This window comes from Tursiops truncatus, chromosome 8, assembly GCF_011762595.2.
Source record: "Tursiops truncatus isolate mTurTru1 chromosome 8, mTurTru1.mat.Y, whole genome shotgun sequence".
NCBI lineage: Eukaryota > Metazoa > Chordata > Mammalia > Artiodactyla > Delphinidae > Tursiops > Tursiops truncatus.
In genome coordinates, this window is record NC_047041.1 from 55,651,656 (window position 1) to 55,672,216 (window position 20,561).

General features: G+C 51.6%; 1 protein-coding gene across 1 annotated transcript; it reads right to left on the reverse strand.

The window, feature by feature from the left end:
* Positions 1-2,915: 2,915 nt before the first annotated feature.
* Positions 2,916-16,912, reverse strand: MOGAT2 (monoacylglycerol O-acyltransferase 2). The gene is made up of 6 exons (XM_033862248.2): positions 16,755-16,912; positions 11,998-12,176; positions 6,895-7,099; positions 6,408-6,582; positions 5,278-5,477; positions 2,916-3,863 (listed from the first exon to the last, which is right to left on the reverse strand). Exons 1-6 carry the CDS (start codon positions 16,843-16,845, stop codon positions 3,709-3,711), a joined length of 1,005 nt encoding a protein of 334 aa, XP_033718139.1. The 5' UTR covers positions 16,846-16,912; the 3' UTR covers positions 2,916-3,708.
* Positions 16,913-20,561: the final 3,649 nt, after the last annotated feature.

Consider the following 20,561-nt stretch of genomic DNA (forward strand, 5'->3'; position numbering starts at 1 on the left):
TCCCCAGTAATTCTCACCCACGAGTGCCCTGCCCCTCCCTCCTCTCTGCTTTGCTCGCTCAGCAGCCCCCATGTTCCCGCCTCGCCCCCTCCTGACACCTAGCGAAGCCCAGTCCCCCTGAGAGGGTGAGGCTGGGCCGGGCCACGTGGCTGCTGGCAGAGCTGTGCTGGCTGACTCCTGTCCCACCCGTCATCGGCAGGTAAGCTATGTCAGCAGGCTGGGCCCCAGCAGGCTTTGTCCCCGGTGGATAATGATGTCTGAGAACTTCTCCCAGGTCAAAGGGCAGCCTGATTTCAGGAGGAGACCGCAGCTCCGCCCATCCCTGAGGGCCTCTGAGCCTCTCTACCACGCCTGACAAGTCCTGTGGTCCTCGGGCTGTCTGAGTTGGCCAGTGTGTTGGGTGGGAGATCTTCCGAGGCAAGGCCCCTCGGGCAGGCTGGGAGCCCTGAGGGGGTGTCAGGTAGCAGGTGCTGTGGAATATCGGACCCTTGCTGTGCAGCTCCTGGCTCGCTGTATCGATGGGGAGGTCAACTACTTAAAAAACACCCCAGTGTCAGCACTCAACACATAAAAGGACATTTTTGTTCACACAAAGTCCAGTGTGGATATTCCTATTTGGGTAGCTCTCCAGGCAGCCCTCCTCTGAGATCAGGCTCTCTGCTCCTACCTCGTGTGACTGATGTCTTCGACATGGGGCCTGCAAGGTTGCTGTGAAAGAGGGAGGATCCCCTTCCCTCTGCCCCAGCCAGGCTTTCCCCTTCCCCCCATCTCCCATTCAGGTGCCCTAAGTCTGATGGTCACCTTGTATTGCCTCCCAGCCAGGTCAGTGGTCATGGCCATGCCGTGGTTCCCACCTCTGACTTTTGCTCATACCTGTGCCCCACCTGGGGCCCTGCTGTGTGGCCAGCTCAGCCTCTTCCTCCAGGCAGACTGCATCCGGCAGCATCCACAGCGTTGGGCTTGTCCGGTCCAGTGTCCTGCGCTGTTGCTGTCGCTGTTGCTGTGGGAGCACTAGCAAGTCGTCCCCAGTGACCTCACCTCCAGGTGTCACACCCTCCTATGGTGTGGGCTGGACTCAGGGCCTCTCATCAAAATGATGGAATTAGGAGGCAGAACTGATGGCCTGTGACTCAGAGACTAGACTGTAGAAGGCATTTGGTTTTCTCCTCTCTCTCTCTCTCCCCGTCCCTCGTGATTTGCTAACTCTGGGATAAGCAGTGTCATTGACAATTGGCAGCCCTCTGGACAGGTCCCCATGCGGGGGTCTGAAGCCTTCTGCCAGCAGCCGTGGGGGCGAGCTTGGGAGTGGATCCTCCAGCCCCACTCGAGGCTCCGAGACCACGGCCCCGGGAATAGCTTGGCTGCCTCTTCATGAGACACATGAGCCTGAACCCTCAGCACAGCCCCTCCAAGATCCTGGTCCTCAGACACTGTGAGACACTAAATGGTGGTGTGTAAAGCAGCAAAGTTTTAGGGTATTTGATCTACAGCAACAGAGAACTAGTTTAATCACCTGAGAGCAAGTCCCGGACTCACCCTCACCCTTGCCCAGGCCTGGCCCGTAGGACCCAAGAGGAGGTGCGGTGTGAGTCGTTTATACAACTTCCCAGGCTGACCAGGGATGCTGAGGTCCCCAGGTCCCAGGGCACTGATGGTCACAAGGATGCGGTCTGGCCTCGGGGTTCCCAGTCCCCTGGGAACATGGTAGATCACTCACCCATTCACGGTCATGGCCTTTTCACCTCCAAGCTAGCCCACAGGATGGGTAACCAACCGTGATTCAGGGCAGTGGGGCAGAGCAGGGTCCAGGGTGGGTGCGGTGTGCTAAGGTTTGACAAAGGAGGTGACCTTTGATTGGGTGGAGGAGAAAGAGCATCTGGGGAAAGGGATCAGCAGGTCCCAGGACATGGCAGGTGGGAGAGCAAGAAGACTGAGAAGAACCAGCAGCCAACCCACAGAAGTGTGGACATGATAAATCCTTGCCTCCTTCAGCCACTAAGGTCTGCAGAGGCTCCTTACCCAGCGGGCAGGTCCTTCCCTCCTTGGCAAATCTTGCCCTTCCTTCACAGCCCCGCCCACCTGCCATTTCCTCCGTCTTCCCCTGGTGGAAACCATCACTCCCCCTCTGAACCCCAATGCCCTTGATTCCCACCTCTCTTGTGACCCTATAGCACCCACCTCATAGGGTCAGAACAGGCCATCATGAGATGCTGGGCACATCTATGACCCGACTCCTCATTACACCTACTCCCTACCATACCTCACAGGACATGAAATGGCTAATTATGTCATAATACTATCTATACCCAGAAAACCGAGCTCGGTATTGTGATCCTTATTTCTCCAATGATAAAACTGAAGTTTGGAAGAGATGTGACTTGCCCAGAGTCACTGAAAAGGGTTGGGCCAGGCTTACGCCCAAATTTACATTCTCAGAACGCCCCCCATTTGTACTTATGGGTGTGATTATAACTTCTGGAGGGAAAAGGCCTTATTTTCTTGCTCCAGGTGTGGGAGTTCACAGTACCGGTCCTACCCTACCATCCTGTCCTTTCACTAATGACACATGTCACAGACCCAGGGACCCAGAGTTCTTCTCATCAGGGGTGTGTCCCCATCTACCCTGCTTGTAGACACAGAGGAATATTCACTCCTCATGTCTGGCGTTTGTTTTCTGGCTGGGCTACCCTGTATCTTTATATAACCAGTCCCCTTCTCTCCCATAGGACAGGCCAGAAGTGGTAAGTTGGAAGAAAGAGGCGACATGCCATTCTTTGGCCCATCTGATCCACCATCTGGGAAGGGGAGACAGGGCAGCAGGGCTGGGGGGCCAGGCTGGGGGGCAAAGGTGAGGCTCTGACCAGCGCTCCCAGGTGGAAGTGGGGAATATGAGAAAAAAAGTAAAACAGAATCTGTCATTTGATGAATTGACATTTATGGAGCCCATTTTTTATACCAAGGTCAGGGCTGAACTTACAAAGGATGGAGTAGGAGTTGCCTCATGGAGCTCTCAGCCCATGTGATGTCAGAGCTGAGACTCAGAGGTCATCCTAGTCACTCGGGGAAACTGAGACTCAAGGACGGCGAAGAAGTCCGCTCCCGGTCATTCAGCCGATGACAGAGTGCAATTCTCCTTCCCTACCTCTGGACCCCTCTGGCTGCCATTTCAGGGCTCAGAGGACTCAGACACTCAAAGGTGCCCAGGGTGAGCGCAGGGGCTTTGTGGCCTTGCCCTCCTCTCCAGCTCAGGGAGGGAGGAGCTGGGACAGGCAGCATGCAGGATGAGGGAAATTGTAGGAGAAAGGGCTGCAGCTGGTGGCTTCTTGCAGTTGTCACTCAAGGCAGAGGAAGAAAAACCTGGTAATATTTCCTGCCCACTGAGTGACAGGACCACAGAGGACAGAGAACCCGGACATTATTCCCTCCCAGCATCTCTCCCATTTCTCAGGTGGGCAGACCAAGGAGAGGGCTCCTTGCAGAGGGGTCACAGCAGGAGTGCAAATCACAGATGCCAGAGTCTGGTCTCCTCTGCCATGCTGCCAGTTGTGACTCGGGGCCTGGCATGGGTTAGAAACGCAGGAGTCATCGAAGGCTTTGGAGATGTGCTCAACGGACACCTCCGCGAAGCCTTCTGGGATCACAGCCCCTCCCTCTATTCTCCCTAATGCCAGCCCTGCCCTTTGGGGCAGCCCCTCCTCTGGGGAGGCACTAGCAGAATTCCAAGTGTTGGTCACTGGGGACGTTGTACTTGAGCTTGTGGGCTTCGAAGAGGTTGCTTAGCTCCTTCATGTAGCGTTGGTGCAGCCTGTCCACCTCTTCCTGTGAGGGATGCGGTGTCTTCTGCACCTCGATGGGCGTCCCCACTGCAAGACACAAAGAAGTGAGGTGGCCCAGAGCAGGAACCACCGGAGTTGCAGTGCCCTTGGGGTTCACACCACAATGGTCATCGGTGCAGGAAAGTGCTCTTACTGTCTCACTTTCAATTTCATTTTGGGTGATAAGTTCTAAGATGTTAGGGCAACTCCAAGATTCTGATATATTAACAATACCACCAGCTGGCATTTACAAGCAATATCTCCTATAATCATCCTAACAATCCTATACGGATAGAACCTGCTATTATTCCTCTTTGACAGGTCAGGCGATGAGGCTCAAGGAGGTTAAGTAACTTGTTCAAGGTCACATAGCCAGGAAGAATCAGTGCCAGGTGGTAAGCCCTGGGGGTGTGTTCTTAACCTCCAGGCCAGGTGGCTCTGGGAGTCTCAGATACCGTGATGGGAAGCGCCTGTATGTCTTGGGGGGAGGTGGCCCACAGCCCAAGCGCCCTTCTTCCCCCGTCTCTCTCCATGCTGGCCTGCAGTGCCCCCTTTCTAGCGAGGGATCAGGAGGCCCTATGTACCTCCTTCCTCTGGTTCTGCCTGGCTCAGGAAGAAGCTGCTGTGTTCTTCTCTTGGGAATGGCTCTGGAGGCAGCATATGTGAATTATATTCATGAAAATATTACCACACAACCCAGAGAAAGTCATGGTGTAGGGGACTGACCAAGTCTGTACTCAACTAAGGAATGACTGGGTGCTTGGAGATGAACAGACCTCTCTCTACAAGCTTTGCCATTGGAACCTAGGTGGAATCCAAGAAGAAAGCAAATGAGCTGTCCAAATAGCTGGAAAGACGGTGCTAAGTCCAAGCACTGAAGCCCATGCCCATCATTTACAGGAAAATCCCTCAGGCTCTCTTTCATAGCCTGCTGATTGCTACTTTACACACAATTCTAACACCTGGAATGCCCTTCCCTTGTATCCATCTTCTCCAATAAGCCTTATGAGATCATCTGGTCAGAATTAAACCCTCCTTCTTTGGTATAATAATAAAGTCAAATAGATCCTGACCAAACCTCAACTTATTTACTCAAGGGCAGGGTGTTCTTTTGGAAATGATTTAACTTCTCTGAGTCTCAGTTTGCCATCAGTGAAATGGGGATGACAGTCCCTGCCTCCAAGGTTGTTGGGATAACTGAGCTGCTGCATGTAAGGAGCCAGTACAGTGCCTGGCACACAGCAGGTGCTCGGTACTCAGTAGTGGCTACTGTTCTTTGTGTCTCTGTTAGAGTTCTCCTCCCAGACTGCCTTATATCTGCCTGTGTAACTGTTTCCCAGTCTAGAATGTGAGCTCCACAAGGTCAAAGATGTGTCTGGCCCATGTGCATGTCCCCTTGCAGCACACAGCCTGGGCCCCTTGCCCTGTAGGTTTCCCCATCCCAGCCTGGGTCTTGGCTCACCCACGGTGGTGATGGGCTGGCGGTAGGGCATAAGACCAAAGCTGTACTGGAAGACACCACGGCCATGGAAGAGCGGGAGGGAGACTCTCATGATCTTCTGCAGTCGGTTCTGGGTCCGGCGCAACCAGGAGCCAGGAGGGTTGTCAACCTGGTCAAATAGGTCATTCTCCCCAAAGGAGAAGATCGGCACCAGAGCTACCCTGGAGGGGGACAGGAGAGAGGGTTAGGAGGTGCAAGAAGGTGCAAGCTTGTCACCTAGCTTCCTGCAGGGACCCAGTGACCAGGAATTAGGGTAGAGAACAGAGCCCTGGGCCGGAAGTAGGAGGCCTCTGGTGTCTCCCAGTCCTGCTATGGCCTTGCTTTGTGATTGTGGGCAGGTCCCAGCTCTTCTCAGGACCACTGCCTGGCAGTTGTAACATGACAGGGAGACTAGAATGCTGCAGAGAGTCCTCCCAGATAGAAAAAAACATTTGCAAACTTTGGAAAAGTCTGACCTGCCCCAGTTAGCTTGTATTCTTCAAAGAAGCTCCAAGGTAGGAGAATAGTTCTAAGCAATGCCCCAAACTCCATTCTCCCAGATCCCCTCCGTCTCAGATCTAATGCAAGCTTTCAGCAGTATGACCCTTGACACTTAGTCCCTTTAATCACCAAATCTCCCTTCTAGACTCTTCTCTGGGTATTTGGGAATGAGACAGTACATCGTCACCAACACAGAATCTTCATTGTGAATGGATTGAGATCTCCCTGCCAGGGCTTCACTGGTGGCACAGTGGTTAAGAATCCACCTGCCAATGCAGGGGACACGGGTTCAAGCCCTGGTCCAGGAAGATCCCACATGCCTCGGAGCCCCTAAGCCCATGCGCCACAACTACTGAAGCCTGGGCACCTAGAGCCCGTGCTCTGCAATGAGAAGCCTGCGTGCCGCAATGAAGAGTGGCCCCCACTCGCCGCAACTAGAGAAAGCCCACATGCAGCAACAAAGACCCAACGCAGCCAAAAATAAATAAATTAAATTAATTAAAAAAAAAATCTCCCTGCCAAAATAGGATCTGCATTAATCTCTGCTGTCTTCCCACTAAAATACAATCCTTGCCAATCTCCAATTGAACGAGAGCCCTCTCCCCCGATACCCGTGCATCAGGGCGAGCCTGATGAAGCCCTTGCGGTTCCGCAGCAGCAGCCTGTAGGCTCCAGGCCTGGCGTTCAGTGCCTCCTGGGAGCCCCCAACAATGATGGCCACCAGGTTGCCACCTCCCTTCCTGTTCAGAATGTGAGCGGCGCTCTCCTTGTCTGATGAGACCAGCCCTGGGGAGAGGAAGAAGGTCAAGTATGGTGTGAAGGGGGCAGGGATGGTGGAGGAGGATGTGCTCTGGGCTCCACTCCCCCGAACTGGGAGTTCCCTGAGGACTGGGACTGAGTCCTCCCCCTCTTCCCAACCCCTGGCCGAGCTCCTTGCTGGGCACGGAGCTGTGGGAAGTGCTTCCTTGGGTCTAGCCTCCTTCTCCACTACACATGTTCTTGGATTAAGCACAGAATTGTTAGAAGTCCTCCTTAAGATCCCTCCTCCATGCCTCCAGCCCTCATCTTCCTGGGCTACCCAGGGGTGGGAAGACTCACCCCCTGACATGATGTAATCCCTGAAGAAAGGGGCCCAGAACCACAAGTTCAGCATCATCAGATGTGGGCGGATGCCGGGGAACAGTGAAGAAAAACCGGTGCTCTCGGTGCACAGGTTGGTAAAAGCTCCAGCCGCCAGGACCCCGTGGGGGTGGAAGCCAGCGAGGTAGTTCCGGGAGGGGTCCAGCTCCACGGTCTTGACCAGCTGCAGGGACAGCAACCTGGTGAGTCGGGGCTGGATCTCAGGCCCTCCCTGATTCTGCCATCACCAGTGTGACCTTGAGCAACTTACTCCCCCTCTCTGAGCCTCAGGCTCTTATGAAGATGGAGATATGCGTTTGAAGGCATCTAGGGAGACTGTGGTGCCATCTGTGTCTCAGACTTGCTGCTGGCTTCGGACAAATTGCTTCCCTCTCTGGCTTTTAATTTATCAAACGCGGACATCTGACCCTGTCCCACCTACCTCCCAGGACTGCTGAGAAGCTCAGGTCCATGCGTGCCATGGAATTACCAAGACTACAGGACAGGATGATCATAATTGATACATTGAATTATAATTGGTATAGTTCAGACACCATCAAGGGCCACACAGGGGTGCCACTATGCTTGAAGAGCCCTATTTTAACAAAACTCCCTATGAGAGAATTTGGTGCTTAGGACCTGGGAGTGAGCATTTGCAAGATATATCAGGGGTGGTTGAAAGAGCGTGCAGACCTGGAGACTGGCCCTAGTCCTGTTAACCCCTCTGTACAATGCAAATGTCTCCCTGGTGGTTCTCTGCTCCCCCCATGTCAGACCTTCACTGCCATCCACCCACCTGTTCCCCTGCCCATTGGCAGCTCTGCCCTGGTCTGGTCAGTCCTGCAGCATGGCGGGTGCCAGGGAGACCACTAGATATTGTAGAGGGAGTGGGAGAGGAGAGCTGTTTGTCATTAGCAGCTTCCAGGCAAAGTGGGCTGAGGGTGGAAGGAGAGGAACTGAGTTAACAAGTGCTGCTCCCGCCATTTACTGGACAGGCTTCAGTGTGCAAAGATTACCGCCGGGGCACTGATTGTGTGTGTGACCAACCCCTGCTCCACTCTGCCAGTAACTGCCGGGCCTGCCCTTTACAGAGCCCTGTTATCTGGGAGGCACAGCCATCAGAGTTGGAGGCCCTGAGGCCCCTGGCCCAAGCCCTAAGCCCCTGGCAGGAGGCTCCCTGACAATTCTGCACAGGCCTTGCAGGCGTGAGCAGTCCATTCCACGCTGGCTCAGCTCTGACACCATGAAAGTTCATCCTGTCACCAAGCTGAAATTTTCAGAATGACCCTGAGGATTCTTGTTGCCTTCGGGCCCCAGAGGCCTGGCTGCCTGCTCTCAGAGCAGCCTGGTGGGACCCAAGGGACAGCAATGGGGGTCTGATCCTATCTGCCCTACCCAAGCTGAACAGCCCCAAATTGTCCTGTCCTTGACCTGGACTTGATCTCCGCAAATCCCCACCCCCCCCCAGTATGCCCTCTGGTTACCCTTGACCCTTTGCAGAAAGGCTGAGGGGACCATAGGTGGAGGCGCCATTGCTTCCCAGATGAGGACAAACTTCTTCCACTCGTTCGGTGGGGATTTATTGGACGTGAAAATAAGAACAAGCAGAGATAATTCTGGGTATTCTCATTGGGAAAGGTGTTTCCTTAGGAACCCATCTCGGTGTGTTTCTTGAAAAGCATACCTGGCTCCCCGCACTGAAGCACTTGCTTATGCATTCTCTTTCTCAGCTAGTGGGAAAATAATTTTGTACAACCTGCCTAAACGCAATGAGGCAGTATTTATTGATATTACAATTGAAAAACGTAACTGACCTTTTAGGCCAGCAACTCCACTGCTGAGGAAGTTAGCTACAGAATTTCTCATACTTGTGCAAAATGACATCTGAACAAGATTATTAACTGAAGTATCATTTTTAGTAATACCAAAACTTGGCATCCACTCAAATGTCCATCAACAGGGCCCATTTAGACAAATTATGGAACATTCACTCATGGGCCACTGTGTAGCCATAGGGATGTACGACATAGCTCTTCCTGTCCTGATACAGGAAGATGCCACAGTTGCTTGTCGGGTGAAAAAGCAAAGAGCAAGACGATGTGTGCAGAACGTCATCAGCTGTGCCGAGAAGGGTAACAGGAGGTGGAGACAGCTCCTCCTGGGGGAAACGTTGCCTGATTCTCCACCATTAGCCCTTTAGGAAGGCTAAGGGTGAGGTTGGAAAGCTCCAAGACACAGAGACTGTGCCCTAATTTTGCTTGAAATTCACCACTAGATGCTAGTTTGTAAAATCACAGTAAGAACTGATAGAAGCTCAGGGATCCACATGCATTTGACAGGGAAGGCAGAGGCTTGTGAATGTGGGGAGCTCCAGCAGAGTGGGGACTCCTTATCCGGGACCCCCTGCCTCCCGGCCACCCTAAGATCCCTGCAGGGCCTGCGCTTTGAAAGTATGTGGAAGAGTAGGAGGGTCTCCAGGGAGGTGGTGGGGTCCAGAATCCGCAGGCCCCAGCGCCACCCCTGCAGGCTCCCAGCCCAGGACAGGCAAGTCAAAGTGCTCATCTTCTCACTCCCTGCAGGTCTCTTGGTGGTACTGCCCGCCCTCTGCAGGTGGTGATGCCACAGGCCTGCAGTGGGCGACAATCCTGAACACTGTGCGCATGGAATTTCTGCAAAACAAGTCCAGTGTCCCAAAGGTGTCAGTAGTCCCAGGGTTGAGAAACCGTCCTGGGGGGCTAACTGGCTGGGGCAGCAGGAGGATGGCGGGTAGGACAGGCACAGAGCTGCTCAGCATCAGGTTCTGCAACTGTCAGCAGCTCCAGCTGTAAAGAGAGCCAGATGCTGTCCTTTGGAGGTCACGGGATGGCAGGAAGACAGCCCCCTGGAGAGCTCTCAGTTGAAGAGCTCCAGTTCTGTGGAATGGCCTGCACTGGCCTCCATTACCTTATCCCTGAAAACCTCTCCCGCCTCATCCCCAGGTGCACCTTCTGCTTTCGTCACACTGTTGCTCAGAAACCATGCAGTGGCAGGCTCTGGGCCTGAGCTTGCGCTCTTCCCTTCGCAGGCCGCCTTTCCTTCCCTGGTGGACTCAGGATTTAGCTCACAGTGTGGAGGGAGACCACAGAGCCAGAATCTGCAAAGCTCTACTTGAGGCCAGAAACCACTTATAGTTTTGTTTGGCTTGGTAGCTGGTGTCACAAACACTCTCAGGCTACAGGCCATACTTTCCCATGGAAACTCTGGCCTTCCTGGCACAGAAGAGCGAGCCTGGGAAGAGGAGCGGGGGGATGGGAATTCAGAATCTCAAAGCTCAGAAGTCCTGGGGTGGGGATGAGGGACTCTGCCCATGACATTCCCATGGCTTCCCTCGGGACCCAGCAAACCCTGCTCGTTTGTGCTGACAAGGTCCTGGGAGGGCACCCTGCAGAGGAAGCAGATATGGGGTCGAGGAAGACTGCCCCCACCCGGGCCCCTCAGGTTGGCTCAGCACTGCCCACTTGCTCTGCCCTTCAACATCTATCACCCCTAATGAGCATGGAAGCCTCTGCCAGCCAACTTCCTGCCCTCTGCCCAGCCCCTGCCCTGCTGCCCTGCCTTGCCCTGCCCCATCCCACCCCTTCCCTTTGCCCAGGAGGCCCTGCTCACTGGATGCTAAGGGCTCCTGCACATGAGCTCTTGCCCAGCCTTTGCTAGTCCTTGCTGGGCTCCAGAACTCTCAGAAGGGAGCAAGGCGGGAACTCTGACTCTGCTGCTGAGCGCCCATGACTTGGCCAAGCTGTTTACCCGCTTTGAGCCTGTTTCCTCCATTCCCTATCGCTTTACCAGCTGGGGACCTAATTTCTGGAGGGCCAGGAAGAGGTGGGGCTCCCAGATTGGGGTGGGAGAAGCCATGCAGGTGTGAAGGGCAGAACAGCCAGTCTCTGGGCTATCAGAGTCCTCCCTAGACCCACAGCCATGCCCACATCTCCCCAGAATCCCCAGCAATTCAGTAAAATAATACAAACTACTAGTTTACCGAGAACATACAAAGTGCTTTACTTGCTGTCGCATGGAATCCACACAACCCAATGATGTATGTGGCATCATCTCCACTTTACATATGAGGAAACTGAGGCTCAGAGAGACTGTGTAACTCACCCAAGGTCACGCCACTTGTATGTTGCAGAACTGATCATAGAACCTAGTCTGTTCAGCTCCAGAGGCCACACTCTAGATGTTTCTTCTCTCCTGTTTCCAGAGGAGGGCCACCTGCCCCTGCCTGGCACCTCTCTGAGTCCCCATTGCCTTCCCCATCCTATCTGGACAATAAATCATCCCTGCCCAGCTGCTTATACCCAAGAGTTTAGTCTGTCTGGGATTCAGGAAAGGAGCCAAGGTTAGTTCACTCAATCAAGGATTCTGCTCCACTCAGGACTGAACGTTGGGTCCAGGGTCAAGTGTCCAAAAGGCCATGAGGTGCCCTGAGTCAGAAAGTCAGAGATTCAAAAGCACTCCAGTGGGAGGGATCAGTGTGCTCACTGGATACATTTGTAAACTAAGATTTAGAATGGGGCAAGGCCTTGTCCAAGGATGCCTAACATACCAGAGTGAGGGGAAGAATCTGAGAACAAGTTCAGGGTCCTCTCCCCTGTCCCTCTAAACTGACTAAATGCACAAACTTTAAATCAGTAAAAGAGCTTTGTATGTGAACTTGATCACATCCTTGTCCCTCTCTAGGGGTTAGTCTCCTCATCTTCTGAAGTGTGGGGCTAGAGGGTCTCTTAGGACCTTAAGTTTATTACCTTCACCCCCAAGCATGGCTACTGAGGGGTTTATAAGATACATATGTGTGCCACACTACATGGCCCACAGAGCTCCTTCAAATCCTGTTCATTCATCAGTCCTCATACTTGCCCCAAATCCCTGCAGGTGGGAAACCACGGCCAGACAGAAGCTGGACTCTTCCCCAGGCCACATAGTGGTGGAAGTCTGGCTCCTACCTCCCAGCCCAGTATTCTGCTCACTGCACACAGGGCCGTACTTCCCCACGGACACGTGGGGCACTACGGTCCTGGCCACACCCCCGCCAGCCCCATTACTCACTGAGACGGGGAAATAGTCCTTCATGTACTTCCATATGACCCAGCGCCTTATGGCCTCAATGCGCCTGCCCCCCTGCCATGGCTTGTCTCGGTCCAGGTACCACCAGGTTGCATACAGGATACTGAAGATCCAGAATCTTGTGAACAGGAGACCTATGAAGACCACAATGCAGATCTGGGCTGGGGAGGGAAGCAGGAACCATCATCAGTGGTCAGAGGGATGAAGGAAGGATTTCCACCCTTATGCCCAGCACCAGCAGCACTGTCCTGTCCAGCCCTCACCCCAGGCAGAAGGGGTCAGCCTGCCCTCCCCTCAAAGAGGAAGGAATGCAGCCCATCCAGTGTCACACTGGGAGCCTGGATTTGAAGCCAGGTAGGCCTAACTCCAAACTCACTTTTTCCCACTGCACCAGGCTGCCTCATTCACTCCAGTCTTCCCCCTCCACCTCCTCTCTGTCCAGTTAAGTATTTGTATTCACCAGGTGCTCAATAAATGCCTGGGGGAGAAGTGACTGGTTTCACTGTTTCTCGTTTCCACCCTTTGGGCCCTCAGAGAAAAAGGAGACATTCTCTCTGACCAGCCCTCTCTCTGTCCACTCTCACCCATCTTTCCATAGATAAATTCTGCCAGATCCCCCCCTCTAATTAAAGTCCTTCCATGGCTTTCTCATAACTTTAAAAACAGCCCATGTAGCTCAGCCTGGCATTCAGGCTCCCCACGGCCGGTCTGATCCCCCTCCCACTCCAGCCTCACTCACCCACATGCACTCCATGCTCCGGCCACATGGAACTGCTCAGTGTACCTACACTGAGAGACTGAGTTCCTTCAATCTCTTAGCTTTTGCTTATGCTGCTTCCTCTGCCTGCCATGCCCTTTCCTGATGAAGGAGGCAGGAAGTAAGAGGCCAACTTGTGGCTGGCCCATGGGTTGGGGTGCAACATGGCTAGGACCAGGCCAAGTGAGGAAATACCTTCTTACCTACGATTCCAAGTCCCTTGCAGCAAGCTAACCCTGGCTTCACCTCAGGGTCAGGGGGTCTGTGGGGCTGACCCTTACCTGATGCTAATGGAACATCATTCCCAGAGAATATTTCTCCCTCCCCATCCCATTCCTTCCACTCAACACCATGCACTCACACTCTTAAAAAGGTCAGCCTCCGGTTGTATTGCATCTGAAAGTGGGGTAGACTGGGTCTGTCATTCCTGGCAGGCTTCCAGGAGAAGGGGACTTTTGACCCAGTCTGAACAGTAGTAAAATTCATAAGCCAGAGAAAATAGGTTGGGGCTCACAGATTTTCAGTTTACACAGAACACCTATGTGCCAGGTGTTGGTGGTTCAGCCGTGAACAACAGAGAAAAATTCCTGCCCTCGTGGAGCTGACTTTCCAGTGCTGTGTTTGGGGCACTTGTTAGTTTTTTAAAATTTCTATGGTGGTAAAATATACGTAACATAAACTTTATCATGTGAACCATTTTTAAGTGTACAGTTCAGTGGCATTAAGTTCATTCACATTGACCATCATGACCATCCATTCCCAGAACTCTTTTCATTTTCCCAAACTGAACCTCTGTACCCATTAAACAAAAACTCCCATGTCCCCCTCCCCCAGCCCCTGGCAACCACCATTCTCTTTTCTGTCTCCATGAATTTGATTAGTCCACAAACCTCACATAAGAGGAATCATAAAGTATTTGTGTGTGTGTGTGTGTGTGTGTGTGTGTGTGTGTGTGTGTGACTGGCTTATCTCACTTAGCACAATATCCTCAAGATTCATCCATGTTGTATGTTTCAGAAACTCCTTCCTTTTTATGGCTGAATAACATTCCATTGTGTTATTTGCGGCATTTGCTATACATTCATCCATCAATAGACCGATGGACAATTGGGTTTCTTCCACCTCTGTAGCTTATTTTTAAATAGCATTTAATTAGTCACTAATAATGAAAAATGGGGAGGCTTCACACTCAAACCCATTCATCTGGCGTCTCTTGAACATCAGGAAGGAGCGGCAGCCCTGAGTCACTGCCATCGCAGGCAGCTCCCCTCCAGGCATTTCCCCTCCTTCCCAGGCCTGCTGGCCAATGGCTGCTGGAACCCGTGCTCTCACATCAGCCTCGTGATTCCTGGAGGATTCAGAAAAGGACGAACCACACTCCTGGTGAGTTGATCACTTTTTTGTTTGCCTTTAAGTTTTTTTAATAAAAAACTTGAAAGGGAAAGTTGCAGAAGAGTGGGAATGAAATGCCACCATTTGCATGAAGAGTAACATGTCCACCCTTGTGGATGCTCACGCATAGAGGCTGGAAGGACAGCTGCAGATCTGGAGGGAGGAGGCAGACGCCAGGACGTAAGGGATAAGGATGGCTTGGCAGTTGACTTAGATTTTATCATTTTTATTTATATAACAAATATTTAATGTGAGAAAATGGTAAAGAACCTCAGCTAGGACTCTCTGCCCTTGGGCAAAATCAAAAGTCTATGTGGGTTGATCCCCCTTTCAGAAAACCGCCTCTAGAGAATAAAACAGAGTTGTTAATAGTGGCTCCCTGGAGGGAATTCCCTGGCCGTCCAGTGCTTAGGACTCCGCGCTTTCACGGCTGCTTTCACACAAGCCACGATATGCACAGCCCAAAATAAATAAATAAATAAATAAATAAATAAATAAATAAATAAATAAATAAAAATAGTGGCTCCCTGGAGGGTAGGATTTGGGGAAGTCTTTCACTTTTAGGATACATATTTTGTTTGGATGTGCTACAACAGCACATATTCATTTTTGTAACTAACATAGCATGTTAAGGTTAGGAAAAAACCCACGCAAGAGGAACTTGCACTTGACAGAAAGAACTCTCCACCATCCCCCTCACCCTGAGGTCACCTTTTAACTCCTATCAGCAAGCAAAACCCAAACTTGGGGATCTTTTCAATCCCTTAGGAAGGGAGACACCTTCTTTCACCTTGTAACACCAAGGGGGAGAAATGTAAGAACCCACTTTACTGAGACCCAGAGAGGGTATGCAAATTGGCTAAGGTCCCAGAGCAAGCTAGGAGGATGGGACCTGGCATTCAATTCTACTCTTTTGTCTACATCATGCTCCCAACATTCATTCATTCAACAAACATTTATCAACACCAACTCTTCTAGGAGCTGGAGATGCACCTGAGAACAAGACCATTTGAATGGAGCTTACCTTCTTCCTGTGTGAGTGTGTGAATTATAGAGGAGAGGAAAAGAAACTGAGTAAACATGTAACCCACTGGAAAGTATTTGTTTCTGGGCCCTGAGTCCTCAGTGACAGGCCTGGTTGACCTCTCTGGCCAATTCTTTGCCCCTCCCCAAAATGCCTGCTCTATGTCCAGCGTGAGCCAGCCGTTCACAACATGTGTGGTGTTTACTCCCCCACTGGAAGTCCTTACTCTCCTGCCAGTCTGTAAATCCTGCCCTGTGGACTCATCTCCTAAGTATCCTTGAAAAGGGGCCCTTTCTTTCCACTCACTGCCAGACCAGGGGAGGCAATCTTTTTCTTAAAGGGCCAGATTGTAAATATTTTAGACTCTGAGGCTACATGGGGCGACTTGGAGGATATTACATAGGCACGTAATCGTTTGAATTACGCAAACATTTAAAATCTAAAAACTATCCTTGGCTCATGGGCTGTACAAATGCAAAAACAATCAGTGGGCTGGATTTGGTCCATGCCACATGGGACCCTGATCTAGCTGGTGGCTACTCCCTGCTATTGGTCTAACGCCCACACCCCAAACACAGCAGGTCCACAGACTTCAGGCACTGAGACCTGTCACACACAGATTGGACCTTGTCACTCCTGTACCAAAAAGCCTCCTGGGCTCCCCTTTGTCCCCAAGATAAGGGACAAGGTACAAGCTCCTGCTCGTGGCGCGAGTGGGCTCAGATCCCTTTGCTCAGCGACCCTCCCTCTAGCTCCAGACCCAGCGCTGCTTGACCTCCCTGTGCTGCTCCTGACATTGCCAGGATCCCCGGCTGGGCTGGGGGTGGGCACGGACAGTCAGACACACTCCTGCTGGGAAAGCTTTCCCAAGGCCAGCTGGGCAAAATGTCCCTCATCCCCTGTAATCCCCGGGCCTCAGCCCACCTGGCTCTGGGCCCCCAGTGCCCTTTGCCCAGGAGCCAGCCTACTTGTCGGCTTGTGGCCTCCTGCCCCTTCTCCACACCTCCTCCCACGCCCTCAGCCCTCTCTCCTCCCTCTACCACCTTCCCTCTCCTCCTCTGGCAGTAGGAGGAGTCCAGACCTACAGCCTTGGACATTTAAGGCAATTAGCTTCTCTGCTCATCTGTGGAATGGGGTAACCGGGGATATTTTAAATGTTTTAACAACCCTTAGGGCAGAGACACAGGTCAATCATCAGGGATGCTAGGGGCAGGGAACTGGAGGGCTTGCTTTAGCTGCAAAATTTCGGGGAGCTTCTGAGCGAGGACATGGGGTATGTGTAGTGTGTGTGTGTGTGTGTGTGTGTGTGTGTGTGTGTGTGTGTGTGTGTGTGTGTGTGTGTGTGTGTGTGTGTGTGTGTGTGTGTGTGTGTGTGTGTGTGTGTGTGTGAGAAATGGCTATTGACCAGTCTGTAAAGAGTATGTCCACAGTTTAACGCCAGTGTAGTGGCATCAGTGAACAGGCTGAACACTAGCCCTGGGGGGCGCACTCCCTACCCTGTCTGGCGCCAGCAGGTGAGATGAAGAATCCCATTGCCTCCCACCCCCCCAGCCCAGCCCACCTTACCCAGAGCCAGAAAGCAGAAAACCCACTGCAGGACCACAAAGGTCTGCATCCTGCGCTCCCATGGCACGGACAAGGGTGCAAACTTCACCATGCTGTCTCTTTGGTTGATTCCGGTGTCTTCTCTGAGCTCTGCTGTGGTCTGAGGCACCTACTTACTGGTTTTTGCTGCTGCCAGAGGTTGAGTAAGCGTTCGTGGTTGGGGAGGAGGGCGCCCCACCCCACACTGCCCAGCCCAACACCTCCCTGCCCCCGCCCTGGCAAGGATCTGTTTCCTGGTAGAAAGCTTTGAACCCACTTGCCCTGGAGCCAGGTAAAGGAAGGAGGAAGGGAAGGACATTTGCCTCCTCAAGCAAAACCTTATCTGCCAGATGCCTTTCTCTGTGCCTGAATCTTGCCCTCCACTTGGCAGGTAAAGCACTGAGTATAGGGCAATCTTGTCCCTCTTCACCTACCCAATGACATGGCCGCAATAACTGTCTCCTCTCTTCTGCCACTGTTCCCCTCCACAAACATGCAGTAGCAACTCCTGTCCACAAATCCTTCGGCCCCACCGTCTCCTCCACCTTCTGCCCTATTCATGGAAGAGCCCTGTCTGCATTCCACATCCTCCCCTCCCATTCTGTCCTCCCTCCTCCAGACTTTAGATGCCATTGTTCCATGGAACTGCCCTTGACAAGGTCACCAATGGCCTCCATGCTGCTGAATCCAGTGGTCCATTCTCAGCTCTCACCTTGACCTCTCGGCAGCCTGAGACACAGTTGGTCACTCCCTGCTCCTTGAAACCACTTGGCCTGTGGACTCCACACTCTCCTGGTTTCTTTCCTGCCCCTCTGGCTGCCCCTGGGTCTAATTGTGGCTCTAAGCCTTCACCAGGCTAAGTGTTGGAGTGCTCTCTTGCCCACTTAGTCCTTGTGAAACAGGAGGGAAGAAGGCAGGGCACAGCCTTTAAAAGAATGACATAGGGCTTCCCTGGTGGCGCAGTGGTTGAGAGTCTGCCTGCCGATGCAGGGGACACGGGTTCGTGCCCCGGTCCGGGAAGATCCCACATGCCACGGAGCGGCTGGGCCCGTGAGCCACGGCCACTGAGCCTGCGCGTCCGGAGCCTGTGCTCCGCAACAGGAGAGGCCACGGCAGTGAGAGGCCCGCGTACTGCAAAAAAAAGAAAAAAAAAAAAAAGAATGACATAGCCCGAGGACACGACATAAACTGATTAGAACCAAATAAGTCCAAGATGGCGGACAAGTCGACTTTCACTAGACTTTGTGTGTGTTTAATTTTGGCTGCAGCATGTGGAATCTTAGTTCCCCAACCAGGGATAGAACCCGTGCCCCCTGCAGTGGAAGCACAGAGTCCTAACCTCTGGACCACCAGGGAAGTCCCTCTAGTGGACCTTGAGCCTCAGTATACACTCATTGTAACATATCATCAAGCTAAATGTCACACCCACAGGTGCCATGACAGTTCAAGGCCAACCATAAAGGTCAAAAAGTAGGCGGTGGCCCAATTCCTGGAAATCCCCACCCCTTCCCCAAAATAGCTGGAATACTACTTCCACTCAGTAGCCTATGCAATTACCCACTCCTATAAAAACTGACAACCCCATACCCTGGTGTCTTTCTCACATTCTGAGATGGCCTACACTCTGTCTGTGGAGTGTTTCTCTCTAAATAAATCCACTTCTTACCTATCACTTTGTCTCTCACTGAATTCTTTCTGCTATGAGACATCAAGAATCTGAGCTTCGTTAAGTCCTGAGATCAGGCGTGTGATCTCAGTTAAAAGACTGTGGGTTCAAGTCCCACTCTGGGTTTTGGCTGGGTTCCAGTTCCAGCCCATAGGTTCAAGCCCCAATCTGAGTTACACGGTTTCACTTGGAACCTCCCTCTTCTCTCCACCCTCTCTCCTACAGAGACTTCACCCAGGCTCATGGCCTTGGAGTCTATCTGCAGGACAAACACTTCCAAACTGCATCTGCAGCCCTGACTTCCCCCTGGGCTCCAGACTTGACTAGCTAGGTGGCTACTTGACATCTTCCCTGACAGCCGGCTCAGCACCTCCATCACAGCCTGTCTAAAACTGAACTTGACCTCCCCTCACCTGCCCAGGCTGGCCTTTCCTCTGCTGTTTGCCATCTCAGGAAAGGGGACTCCAGTGACCTGGTTCCTCAGGACAAAACCTTAGAGTCACACTAGACTCTTTCCGTCCCTCTCCATCCAACTCTCTCAGTCAGTTCTCCTAAATCTCTCCATTTAAATGTACACTTTGTACTGAAATGTATCAAGCATATAGTAAAAGGCACAAATCCTAAGTGTAGGAGTGACACATTGTCACAGAGTGGACATGCTGGTGTGACCTCTGCTCTGATGCACAAATAGAACCTGACCAGCACCCATGTCCTTGCCTGTCACTCCTCTCCTCCCCGACCCTCACACCAACCTCGTCTCTGCTTCGAACTTTAGAATACGTGAGCCTTACACAATATACCCTCTGGGACGGTCTCTTTTGGCTCAAGATTATATTTTGAGAGTCATCCAAATTGTGTGTATTTGTAGTACATTTGTTCTCGTTGCCATACAGGACTTCACTCTGTGAATATGCCAGAATCCATCCATTTCACTGCTGAGAGGTATTTGGGCTGTTGTCTGTTTCTGGCTATTGTGAATTGTGCTGCTATGGGCATTCTTCTCTCTTTTCTTTTTTTTTCCAATTTTTTTTTGAGAAAAAATGGACATCTATCATTGTATAAGTTTCAGGTATACAGCATGATGGTTTGATTCACATATATTGTGAATGATTACAATAGATTTAGTTAACATCCATTGTCTCACATAGTGCAATAAAGGAAAAAAAATCTCCTTTTTATGAGAACTCTGACCTACTCTCTTCCCAACTCTCCTATGCATCACAGAGCAGTACAGGCATTCCGTACGTGGCTTGTGGTGCACATTTCTATACTTTTCTGTTGTGTGTGTGCCTGGGAATAGACTGGCTGCGTCTCCTGGTATAAAGCCACGTATTTTCCAAAGTGGTTGTACAAATTTACACCCACAAGGCCCGCATGAGATTCCATATCCTTCTCAACATTTTAGCCATTGTAGTGAGTATGCTGGGATACTTCATTGTGCTTATAGTGATTTCCTAATGCCTAAGAGGTTGAGCACACTTTAATATTTTTATTGGCCATTTGGATATGATTTTATATCAAGTTCATGTTCTATTGTCGATTTAAATATCTCTCACGTTGGAAAGCTGCTTTCCACACCCACAGCCAGCCTCTTTGATTGACTCTGACAACAGCGTTCTCACTGATCTCTGTCACTGTGCCCTTTCTCCCTCCCAGAATCTCAACAGCCGGAGGGACTGCTGGGTCAGAGTATGTGACTGCAGGAGCTTGGCAGTAGTAGTGCCAGACGTTTCCCAAAACAGCAGCACCAGTTTATACCTTCACCAGAAATATATGCGAGATCCCATAGATGTGTATGGCCCTCGGTGTGGTCAGACTTATTATTATTTGCTAGTGTGTAGAGTGATATCTGGTTGGGATCTTGCATTTCCTGAACGCAAATGTTGCACATGGCTTTATTCATAGGAGTTGCCTCTGCTGTGAAAAGCTCATTCTTAATTTTCTTCCATTCCTCTACAGAGTTTTTTGTGCTTTTTGCCTAAATTGAAGTTTTTTATGCATTCATGTTACTAACCTTTGAGGTCGCACACATTGCGAATCTCTTCTCCCAGTTTTTAACTTGTGTTTTAAGGTGTCACTGGATGAACAAACATTTTACATTTTAATATATTCATATTCATCAG

Excerpts from the sequence above, each read along its gene's own strand:
- MOGAT2 (XM_033862248.2), bottom strand. The coding sequence starts at position 16,845 with ATGGTGAAGTTTGCACCCTTGTCCGTGCCATGGGAGCGCAGGATGCAG. Across the intron at positions 7,100-11,997 it reads AGGACTATTTCCCCGTCTCA|CTGGTCAAGACCGTGGAGCT; the intron begins GTGAGTAATGGG and ends CTGTCCCTGCAG. Across the intron at positions 5,478-6,407 it reads AGGCTCGCCCTGATGCACGG|GGTAGCTCTGGTGCCGATCT; the intron begins GTATCGGGGGAG and ends GTCCCCCTCCAG.